At 37.3% G+C, this 12,334-nt stretch overlaps 1 protein-coding gene across 5 annotated transcripts in view; it reads right to left on the bottom strand.

The window, feature by feature from the left end:
* The window catches only part of TAB2 (TGF-beta activated kinase 1 (MAP3K7) binding protein 2), a 77,313-nt gene that overhangs the window by 18,946 nt on the left and 46,033 nt on the right, over positions 1 to 12,334 (bottom strand). For all 5 annotated transcript variants that reach the window (XM_074333696.1, XM_019746946.2, XM_019746944.2 and 2 more), the window contains one exon: positions 8,317 to 9,814. In XM_074333696.1, coding sequence (XP_074189797.1) covers positions 8,317 to 9,814 — 1,498 coding nt within the window. The remainder of the gene's footprint in view (positions 1 to 8,316; positions 9,815 to 12,334) is intronic.

The following is a 12,334-nucleotide window of genomic DNA, read 5'->3' as shown; positions in this document are numbered from 1 at the left end:
TTCTTGATACATAATTTCAATTTCTACAAGAATACACAGTGAACTATTTGTGAATACCTATTGGTTGTCTTTGGTAAGGAAAACTTTTTATTATACACCCTTTTGTTCTGTTATTATTTTTTTTAAAAAATAAAGTATGTATAGAAAAATAATATTTGAGTGTAATACAATTTAAAATTGACAATTCTAAAATTGACATGGAATAGTAAGAAACCCCAAACAAGCCAAAATAATCTTGAAAAAAACAAAGTATGACTTACAAGTCCCAACTGCAAAACTCACTACAAGGTAGCAATAATGAAGACACTGCAGTACTGACATAGGACAGACATAGATCAATGACAAAGATTCCAGAGTCCAGAGATAAACTCATGTGTTTATGGTCAACTGATTTTCTACAAGAGCGCCAAGGCCATTCAACGGGGAAAGAAAAAGTCTTTTCAACAAAGGGTGCTGGGACATTTGGATAGCCACATGCAAAAGAATGAATGAAGTTGGACCTTTCCCTCATACCACTATATAGAGATTAACTCAAAATAGACAAAGGGCCAAAATATAAGCACTAAAACTATAAAACTCTTAGGAGAAAACATAGGGGTAAATTCTCAACACCTTGGATTTGTTGACTGATTCTTAGATATGATACCAAAAACATGAACAATGAAAGGAAAAACAGATAAATCAGACTTCAGCAAAATTAAAAACTTTTGTGGTTCCAAGGATAAGAAAGTGAAAAGATAACTCACAGACTAGGAGAAAGTAACTGCAAGTCATATAGGGGACTTATATCTAGACTATACAAAGAACTCATACAACTCAACAATAAAAACATAACCCAATTACAAAATAGGCAAAGGATATAAATAAGCATTTCTCTAAAGAAAATACACAAGTGGCCAATAAGCACATAAAATGATCTTTGACATGATTAACCATAAAAGAAACACAAATGAGATACCACTTTATTATAGTCACTCGGACAGCAAGAATCAAAGTCAGACAATTATCAAGTGTTGTCAAGGACATGGAGAAATTAAAACCCTCAAACACTGCTGGGAGGAATGCAAAATGGTGCAGCCACTTTGGAAAACAGTCTAGCAGTTCCTCAACGGTTAAACACAGCAGTTATACTCCTAGGTACATACTCAAGAGAAATAAAAACAAATGTCTACAAAAAAAAGTGTACATGAATGTTTATAGCAGGATTATCACATTACTCATAATAGCCCAAAGGTAGAAACAACCTAAATGTCCATCAATGAATGAATGAATAAATAAAATGTAATGTATCTCTACAATGGCATATTGTTCGGCCTTAAGAAGGAATGAGGTACTAACACATGCTACAACATGGACGAACTTTTAAAACACTGTATGAAGTGAAAAATCCCAGTCTCAAAAGACTACATATTATGTAATCCCATTTATATAAAGTGCCCAGAATATGTAAATCTAGAGACAGAAAGTAGATTAGTTGGCTGCTTAGGGCTGAGAGTGGGGTAGGGAGGCGATAACTAAAGGGTGTGGAGTTTCTTTATGAGGTGATGAAAATGTTCTAGTATTAGTTGTGGTGATGGTTGCACATATATGACTATACTAAAAATCAATGATTTGTACACTGTAAATGAGTGAATTGCATGGGATGTTAATCCAGCTCAATCAAAATAATGACTCCGAAATTTCAAAAAGTAAATTGAAAGAATGAGATAGATTTGTACCTGCTGAAATGCAATGATTTTAAAATACGTTAAACAAAAAATGTAGAGTATATCCCAGTATATATAGTACATAGTGTACAGAGTATATTTTATTATATTATAAAGTATGTATATATGATTCTACATATGTATGTGTACCCATATATGTATAGTATGTTCCCATTAAAAAAAAGATTGTGTGTGTGTGCGTGTGTGTGTAAAAGGAAGGAGGGTAAATAACTGCTAATGGAATTACCTTTGATAGTTAAATGGTGGGAGGACTAGGGGGAAGGAACAGGTCAGGGGTTGAAAGGAGATACATTTTTATTATATCCTTCCTTTTTTGGGTTAGAAGTTCTACCATATGCATGTTATTTTCATGAAACTTTGTAAAGACATGAGTTTAGTATAGGAAATAACTAGCTAGTAGGCAGAGCTTTACAAAAATGGAATATGCTACCTTAGGAGGCAGCTTGTTTCTCGTAAGGTATTCAAGTAAAGAATGGATTTACACTTGATGGGGATCCTGTAGGACCAAGTGTTAGATGGGTAAGTGGACTGGATAACCTTTGTTGTAGAATTCTAGAAGACCTTTAAAGTTTCTTCCAACTCTGAGATTAATTCCAAATTAAAAAGGTAGTCAGTCTTCAGACTGGGAAGAACCTATGAGAAGGAGGGCAGATTTGGAAAAAAAAAATTCTATAAGTGGTTTGACTTCAATTAAGCTTAATTATTGAGTTAATTATTTAATGTGATTTCAATGTCAATACAGTGAGTCAATGTTCTAAAAAAGACATTTTGGATTTAGCAGATGCATAAAATAAAGTCAAAGAGCAAATGAAAAAAATTGAACTAATTTGAAATATTTTTCCTTTTGAAAAGAATATTTACCCCCCCTACTTTTTATCATGACTAACACTTTTATTAAATCTTGAGAAAGACAGATGTTGTGACTTGGAAGGAAACGCTGGTGAAAAATGACAAGGAATAAGAAATACAAACTACAAGAAGCTAATTTTCATCTCAATTTTTCTTATTTGTATTTCTATTTTAGGTTCAAAGTCAAGTCTGCTCCTTAACAACATGATAGGACCATAAATATAAGGAAAAAAGTATTAGAGTATCACTAAAAATGTTTCTAACTTTATATATGTAAAGTTTTAAAAATAATCGTAGTTTATCAGTTAGATCAATACCACAGATGGATTTCTGTGGAGATAATAGAAAACGAGAAATTATTTTTGGCAGCAATGTTAGTTTCATAACAGCCTCTGGTGATAATAACAAAACACCGGCATGAAAATTGAAGAAGTGAAGCATTTGTTTTCCATACCTCTAGAAGTCACCAGTATTACAAAAAGCATATTTCTATAAATGGGAGAAAACACCAGAAAGCCTCGGAATACAGTGAATGATAAAGTATATACTGGTATTTTCAGAAATTAGGTAGTCAGGTGGTATTACTCAAGGGGAAAAATGTAGCTGTCTGGCCAGTATCCTTACTACTGGTAAGCAATTTCTATTTCAATATTCTTCTTAACGGACACAATAAGGATCCTCTTCATATCTACAGACTTTCAGCTAAAATGTCTCTCCAACCTAAATTTGTTTTTTCTACTCAGCACTCATTTTTGTCTCAGATTCCTGTAGTACTTTAAGGAGTCAAGTGTAAGTTATGTCCTTTGGGGTGGTTGTGGTGGTAAGAGTTGGTGTGAGATGAGCAGGGTCCTGGCAGAAGTTTCATTAATTTACCTCTTTTTCTTCTGCTCATTCTATAGCAGAGGGCATATCAAACAATTTATCTTTTATGAGCATAAAATCTCGTTTTTGAAATTTTTTATTGTATTTTTAGATTTCAAATGTTAGATGAAATATAAACAAAAATATAACGCATTTTGGTTACCAAATGTATGTATATATGTTCCCTGCTCAATTTGAGAAAATATTTTCCTATGATTCCGGTACCTGGCTCAACTTACTTTTCTACTCTGCAACAGTATGTTTCCGCAGCTTTCACTAGAGCAATTTCACTGCAGGAAGCAGAGAGATTTCTTTTCTCCTTAGTACCCACACCACACAAATTCGAGCTCAGACAAGATCCTTGCTTAGAGATCAGTATTATTCAGGTCACCTCATTCAGTACCGTAGTGAGTGCTGTGTAAACTGTAAAGCGCCACACAAGCGTAAGTTAACATTATACAAGATGCATTTTCAGGAAAGGACAAGCCTTTGATTTGATTAGAACTAAGTCAGAAAAACACTAGATGGAAGATTTTGTTACTGTGTGATCCACACACCTGGGCCGATACCAGTTCACAGAAGCAGATGAGACGAAAGGTGCAGACCAGCACTCACCCAGTACAGCACAAAACGCACACAGGGAACACAGGGGCGCACAGCGTCCTGAATGTGAGGAAATTCCGGGTGATGTAGGCGTGTTTAAAGAAAGTGACATGGTTGTTACAGCTGCCTGAAGGCTGTTAGTGAAGAGAAGTCATTTGAGTGGCAAACTCTGGGGAACCTTGCGTTTTGGTAGGTGTTGAGCTCTCAAACCAGAGCCTCAACTCCTCAGCAATTTTTTTGTTTTCATACATTCAGATGACTTTAGAAGGTGCTCCCTACACCTATCCAGGGTGTTACTTTGTTTCGGGTTATTTCTAATTATACGTATATATTGTGATTTCTTTCTTTATAGCTGCCTGTTTTAGTTTCATTTCTTTTTATTGAGTGATCTTTTAAGCTCCACACTTCTTAAATTGAGGCACACGTGCCCCCCACAGTGGTGTACCAGGGGTTATATGAAACTACAAGATAAAGCTGAAGCATTTTTCCAGAGGGTTTATTTTGAAAATCTGGAAAGCTGTTAGTGTCCTGATTCAGAGTGTGGGCTGTTGTCAAGTTCCCAGGTTAGAACCTTGTCCTTTGGCAAGGTACTTAACCTGTCTGTTCCTAAGTACTTTACTCTGAAAATAGGTATACTATTAGTGCTACTTTATAGTTTCAGCAGATATTAGTTACTATATATTTTTCCCCTTTGAGCAAATATGAGCAAGGATGGAAAGGTAAGAAATGCTGGGGAGGGGGGGTGGATTTAGATAGGGAGACCAGGGACCACCTCAGAGAAAAGGTGACTTTGGAGTAAAGACCTAAAGGAAGCGAAGGACTTAATTGTGGATTCTGGGAGAAGAGAATTTCAGACAGAGGGAACAGAAAGTACAAAGGCCGTAAGTATGTCTTCTAAGTTTACGGAATAGCAAGAGGCCAGTGGGGCTGGAACAGAGTGATTGAGATGGTGAGAAAAATGAAAGGAGATGGAGAGGGGCAGTGGCTCATGTAAGGCTTTGTAGTTTTTATTCTGGATGACACAGATGGCCGTCATGTGCAGAGGAGTGTTACGGCCTGACTTATGTTTTTTAACCATACATCTGAGTTAAAAGAAGATCACAGGGAGGCACGGGTGAAAGCAGGCAGGCCACTGCAACACGTGAGAGATGACGGTGGCTGAGACCAGAGTAGTGCCAATGGGGGTTGGTAAGAAAAAAGACAGAATTCTTGATATACTTTGAAAGTTAAGAGTTGATAGGATCTACTGTCAAATTAGCTGTGAAATATAAAAGAAAGAAGGATGTTTTGAAGTTTCTGGCTTAATCATTAAGTAAAAGTTAGGTGGCCATTGTCTGTGATGGGAAGATTGATCACAGGAAGAGAAAGTTGGGGGGAATGTCAGGAGTTGTTTCAGACAGTAAACTTGAGATGCCTAGTAAACATTCAAATGGACACGTTAAATAGGTATTTAAATAAATTGGCTTGATAATCAGGGAATAAGTCCAGGTGAGAGTTACAGATTTGGAAGTCATTAGCATATAAGCCATGGGTCACTTGATGGGCTTTGTTCTGAGAAATGCTGTTAGGCGATTTGATCGCTGTGCTGTGCGAAGGAACACAGAGCGCACTCACACAAACCTAGACGGCAGAGCCCACTACACTCCTAGGCTCTATGATATATGATATAGCCTATTGCTCCTGGGCTACAAACCTGTACAGCACGTTACTATGCGGAATACTGCAGGCAACTGTACCACGATGGTATTTGTGTATCTAAACATAGAAAAGGTACAGTAAAAGTAAGGTATAAAAGATAGTGTGAGGGAGCACAGGGGGTAGGGGGAGGGCTGTGTAGGGAGGTGTGATCTGAAGCAGAGTATACAGCAGGAGGAGGGAGGGAGAAGGAAGAAAAGGGGAGAACGGAAGAGCAGAGACGGAAGAAGACCCAGAGATGAAGCTTGAGACTGGAAATAATAAAACAGAGAGGGGGAAGAGAGAGAGGGAGGGAGAGAGAGAAAAACAGGACTGGGGAGAAAGCGAGATTAAAAAAAATGGAGAGAGAAGTGGGTATGTGCGTGCATGCGTGTGTGTGTGTACGCACGTACGTGTGTGTGTACAGCGGTGGGCCAGCTCTTGGGCTCCCCTTCTCCCAGCCCTCTCCCCTCTCTCCCTCACCAACTCCGGGCCCAAGCAACACAGGGTACAGGGAGACAACATGCTAAGTCTGATTTATTTCAAGCACCTAGAGTTAGAGTAAATTCAACATCTTAGTCAGGTCTGGCCTTTTCTTTCAACACAGCAAACAAATGTACTGCTTATAATCCATTTTTATGGCACCATGTACATGTGGCCCAGCGTTGACTGAAACGTTATGCAGCATATGACTGTCTTTAAAGTCATGAGGCTGGATGGGATCATCTAGGAAACAGCACAGACAGAAAAGAGAGGCCCAAAGACTGAGCTTTGCAGCTTTGATCCCAGTTCTCTGAAGAACAAAGAGCTGAGAGGTCTGAGAGATGTGGGGGAACCAGCCCAGAATAAAAGGAGATGTGAGACTCCTCGATAGAACCCCAGAAGTCAAATGAACAAAATGCTTCACAGAGAGGAGGTGCCCACCTGTGGCAAATGCTGCTGCTATGAAGATGAAGGCTGAAAGAAAACCACTAGGTTTAGTGACAATGCTGTCACTGGTGACCATGACAAGACCAGTTTCTGTGGACTGTAATGGAAAAAATCCTGACTAAAGTAGAATCAAGAGAGAATGGGAGAGAAAGTGGGATAGCAAGTTTAAGCAACTTTATTTTCACAGGCCACTTTATCTTAAAAAAAAAATTTACTCTCTATTTAAAATTCAGCAACTCTCCAACATAGGAAATCTGCTGTTTCGATGAAAGGAGAGCAGAAGAAAGACTTTGGGGGAAGAACAGGAATTAAATACCAGGGGAATAAATAATGGTATACTAAAATTCACATACTGCTGAAACTAAACAAAAAGTTTCCAGCTTAGTCACAGATACATGGGAAAAAAAAATAAAAAAAGTTTTAGCACCACTTCTAGAGCAATTAGAATCACACACGATTCTTTAAAACACACACATGCACATATACACATGCACACCTAGGGTTTACCATTCACAGATTCTAACTGAGCAAGTTTGGGCTAAGCCTGGGGTATTTTCATGTTTTGAAAGCGCCATAGGTGATTATGGAATTTGAAAGCACCATAGCTCAGCTTGGGTTCAGAAATCACTAGGATATAATTGTTTAAATCACAAAATGAGCCAAAACAAGCAGGGTCCTCTAAGAAACTCAGCAGTAAAATCACTGTTTTTAGAAATTTTAAAAAGGACAAGTGATACTAGCAGTAGTGGGTGCTACACACTGCATGTGGGTGATGATATAGGTTTTTCAATCTGCAACACTTGGAACAATTCACTGGGGATACAAACATGTTGTTACACTAAAGGACTCACAGCTAATCTACAAACTTGCATCAATATTCAAGAAAACCAACACTTATCCTCCACTTTCTTATCTCAATGTAAGTCTCATACTGAAGATTGAGCAACTTAAGAGGTCAGATAAAATACAACATGGGAAATTATCTCTACTTGAATTAATACAGACATAATTTAGCATTATGCCAGTATCTACGATTGATTTCAGAAAGGGATACTCAAGTGAGATAGATTTAAAACTAATGCTCTATTGACAGTTCCAAATAAGAAGAAAGGTTGCATTAACTTATGTTTAAGAGAGGCTGAAAGAGACAAGTATTGGGAATAGGATTCAAATTTTTCTTTAAGTTAAATTATTCTAGAACTTGTAGCAATTTAGACTTGGATATAAAATAAGACTAACAACGCCATATTAGAGAAATTAAGAGAATTCTACTGGTCAAAAGTAGCAGATTTACTATATTAGTCCACTAATCTCTTACTAAAATGTGTTTTTATGAATTTTTATTTGCATAAATTTTAAAGGGAAAGTAAGCATCACCACAGGTTAAGGAAGTCACTGAAAAAGACATGTTGTAAACATTCAGAAAAGAAACAAATCAGAGTTGAGTATTCTGAACAGCTGATAATTCTATCATTCAAACTTCAAGTTATACCATAATAAAATCAAAATTCAAAATTTATATGGATACTTGGCAAAGGTTCTTAAAATAGTATTACTTAGGGCAACATTAAAAGAGGCACTAATAATGCTGACACCCATTTCTGCAGTGAACTCAAACGGACACCAGTAAGCCCAGCATGGAAAATGGTCCCACCTTCAGTACTGTCATTACCTTGTGTGTAGGCAGCATCGTCAGATCCCATACTCAACTTCCGTGCTTCACTTATTCTGTCCACATGTGCTAAAGTAGGGTCTGTGAGGTGTTGCATATTCTCTGTTTCTACATAATGATCAGGATGATTTAGAAGATTTGTAAGTTCAAAGGTAGGGGACACCACCCCTGGTGAAACTGCAGGGGGTTTATTGGGAGAAACTGTAATTTTGAAAGTGTATTTTGTGTTGGGCTGAGTGACAACCACTCGAGGAGAAGTTGCAGAGTTATTGCCTATTGCTCGACTTTTGGGAGGGTGGTGATGAATAAAGGTGGGCCCCATGCTCACTTGCCCAGACATATTCCTGGAGGCGGCAGCTGCTCCGGAGTTGGTGGATATGAAGAGGGTGGGCTGATTCCGGATGACCTGCTCATCTCCTGCGGTGGCGTTAGCTGAAATATAGACCTTCGGTTGACTACGGGACATCACCTCATCAGTATTTGGGGGACTGGCAGCTATGTAAACAGTGGGCTGATTTCTATTTAAGGTCTGGCTGTTGACTGAAGAGGAACTGCTGGAGGTTCGAGGGCCAGAAGAACGCAATTTTGAAGAATTGTTTCTCTGTGGAGGTTCAAGTTTGATTTCAATCTGATTTTTTCGAGGTCCTGTTGAAATATTCTGAATGTTATATTGGCCGTGGGCAGAAGACTGGGAGCTACCAGATGAATGAATTGTTGGTGGTTGTGGAGTAGTAGGTGAACTGATGGGCATGTAGACGTGAGAGGTCTGGTGGCCTTGCTGATTTGGCTGCTGGGCTGAGGTATGTGACAGAGGATTCGATGCAGGGTAAGTAGTCCAGGGACCAGGTTGTGAAGGTTGATAGACTTGTTGAGAGTTCATGGGGTTAAACTGAGATACCCAGCCAGAATGCTGTTGTGTCTGTCGAGTTGTACCACTAGGAGTTGTAATGTACGGTCTAATATAGATAGAATTTCCCTGTGGACTGTTAAGTACAGGTGGAGGTACACCATGTATGTGCAAAGATGTAGGAGTATTACGACCAGTCTGGATATTTGGGGCTAAAGTTACCATAATGGGATTGAATCTGGGAGTTTGAGAAAGGTTAGATGTTCCTTTGCTGCCTAAGTGAAATCCAAGATGCGGTGCTGAATTTGTAGCACCAGATGTACTGGATATTCCAAAAACATTAAAGCCTTGAGGAACTTGAGCTGGTGCTGTCTGTGGCTCCTGCTGAAACAGTTCATTATTGGACTGACCACCTTGAAGTTGTCCATCACTAATGCTGTGCGTTAGAGTCCTACTTCCATTCATTCTAGTTCCTTCTCTTCCATGGTGGTAAACATTCTGTGACTGCAAGTCCAAGTTGAGAGAAGTCATGTGATTGCGTAGACCAGAAATTCCAGAGTCATCCGAAAAATTCAAGTCTCCTTCACCATAAAGATATCTCGTACTCTCCTGAGAGAGAACTGCACAGCAGGCATCCAGGTTGTTGTTATTCTACAAACAAAATAAAAACAGCTTGATGTTAATTAACAACCAGAAGCTAACGCTTATACTCTCATCACTACTAAAATATTATGTGATTAACAAATGATTAGTTAATATAACATATATTTGAAGCTTCTTATTTGAGAAGAACTATTTTTTATGCAAATGGTTGAATTAGTAATCCATGCTGCTAATATGATGGAGAAGTTGTCTAACTAGCAATAGCTAAGTGAGGCAAGTCATTGTTCTACTGTAGGAGCTATTTAAAATGAATTCATGCAAATACAGTAAAATTAAAATTACGACCTAATTAAAAATACAATTTGAATGCTGAACATTCAACTTAAGCATGTAATACTGTATGATTAAATATTTTGCACATTTAAGTGCTATATAAATCCTTTTAAAATAACCTTTCAAAAATTATATTTGTAGTGTTCAAATTTAAAAAGTTCTGAAATTCATAACAAAGTCATCTCAATTCCTTACATGCTTTCTCCTAAGTTGTGTATATAAAAAAAACACATATGTGCATTTCATACGTATATGAAATATAAGCTCAAGGTAGCCTCCAGGGTAACTGAATTCATATCTGTCTTTAGATAGCACCATACAAAAATCTTCTCCAGAGAAAGAAAAAACAAAAACAAAACAAAACCAACCAGACTGTTTCTAAACAATCCTCAAGAGAATGACTAACCACTATTCATAAATCATCCCTAAAAATATTTACTGAACACCAACAAAAATGCACAGCACTCTGAGATAGAAGACTCAGTGACATACATATAGAACCGAACTTTTCCCTAGAAGAGCTTGCAACTCATTTAGGGAGACAAACCATGGGTTATGAAAAGGTAACATTAAAATGTATTTGCCAATAACAAGTAGAACTGAAGTTGAACAGAGAGTAAATATTACAGGCTACTGTAGGAAGGAGAAAGGAGTCTGCTAACGAGGGAGGGCTGGCCTGATGGGTTTCACAGGATATGTAGGACAGATAGAAAAAAAAAATTCTTGGTGAAGAAAATGGCATGAGTAAAGACATAAATGTGATAGTAAGTAAAAGCATGTTCTAAACAAAGTGCTTTTTAACAGATTTGGCTGGAGTTAAAGGTCTGTTTTGGAAAATTTGCAGAATAAATTGTTAGAAAAGCAGACTGGGATTAAATAGTTGAGGACTTTGAAAAAGGAGTCACACTGGAGTCTGCACTAATACAGGCAATGGGGAGAGCTACTGAACACAAATGAAGAGAAGTGAAGATATAAAGGGTGTTTTGGGAAGACAAGTCTATAGACACTTAAAATGAATAGTAAAGAGAAAACTTTTTGACAAGAGGACCAATTAGAAGCTAAGACATGGAAACAAATTACGAAAGATTACAAATAGTCAACACAATTTGGCTACAAGAGAGTTCAAAGAAAACTTGAGAATTAGGAGCCTGACAGAAATGGGACAGTTTTAGACATAAAACTATAAAAATCCTTTTATCCGACTAATTCTGAATTGATATATATTCGTTTTTTCAAATATAATTTAAAAATTCACCACAATCTTTATCAATTGATAAAGATTTAATGCATTATAGTTAAACCTATCTTTAGCCAAACGTAATTGGTGCTTTTTGCTTCAAGCTAACTTTACTGCTATTCCTAGTAAATTCTTCTCTCTTCTAAGCCAAAGCTCACAAAGACCCCCATCTTCTCATCTCTCTGCCAACATTCCCATATCAAAATATACTTTCCCTACCAAATTCAATCCCACACTTCCTTTTTAAAAGCTGGTACTCATATTTACAAAGTTTCCCTCTAATTCTCTTGAGCTCTCAAAAACCCCTTCAATCCTTTATAATCTCTGATTATTTAATATGTTCCAGTCCCAGCTATGCCATAACTTACATGCCTTTAGGTTATTACCCTATACAGACATCACTTTATCAGCAAAACATAAAAGAACTTACGGGGATTTTACCGTGTTTCCCTGACAATAAGACATACCCCCAAAATAAGCCCCAGTTAAGATCGGCAGCTAGACGGACGCATTTAGTACATTATGATGATGTTCAGAAGAAGATGACGTGACTGTAGTTGAATAAATGTGGATTGTTGTACTTGAAAAAATAAGACATCCCTTGAACATACACCCTAATGCGTCTTTTGGAGCAAAAATTAATATAAGACTCGGTCTTATTTTCGGGGAAATACGGTATAAGACCTGGTCTTATTTTTCAGGGAAACACAGTATTAAACTACAACAGGATAAAAGGAAATGTTACTTTTCATTAAAATTTTATTTGAGAAATTTTGAACATATACAAAAATAGAGTAAATATGATAAATTTCCCGATATTCACCATCTAGCTTTAATGATATTTATACATGGCAAATCTTTTTTCACCCAATGTGCATGCCCCAACTATTCTCCTCACCAAGCTACACCAAGTCTTAGATGTTATTTTGTTTTCATCTATAAATACATTAATATATATCTTTAAAAAAATAGGGACTTAAAAAAAGTCACAATGCCAT

Source organism: Rhinolophus sinicus, linkage group LG05 (genome assembly GCF_036562045.2).
Source record: "Rhinolophus sinicus isolate RSC01 linkage group LG05, ASM3656204v1, whole genome shotgun sequence".
NCBI lineage: Eukaryota > Metazoa > Chordata > Mammalia > Chiroptera > Rhinolophidae > Rhinolophus > Rhinolophus sinicus.
Note: the sequence above shows the minus strand (reverse complement) of the source record. Positions and strands in the feature narration are given on the sequence as shown.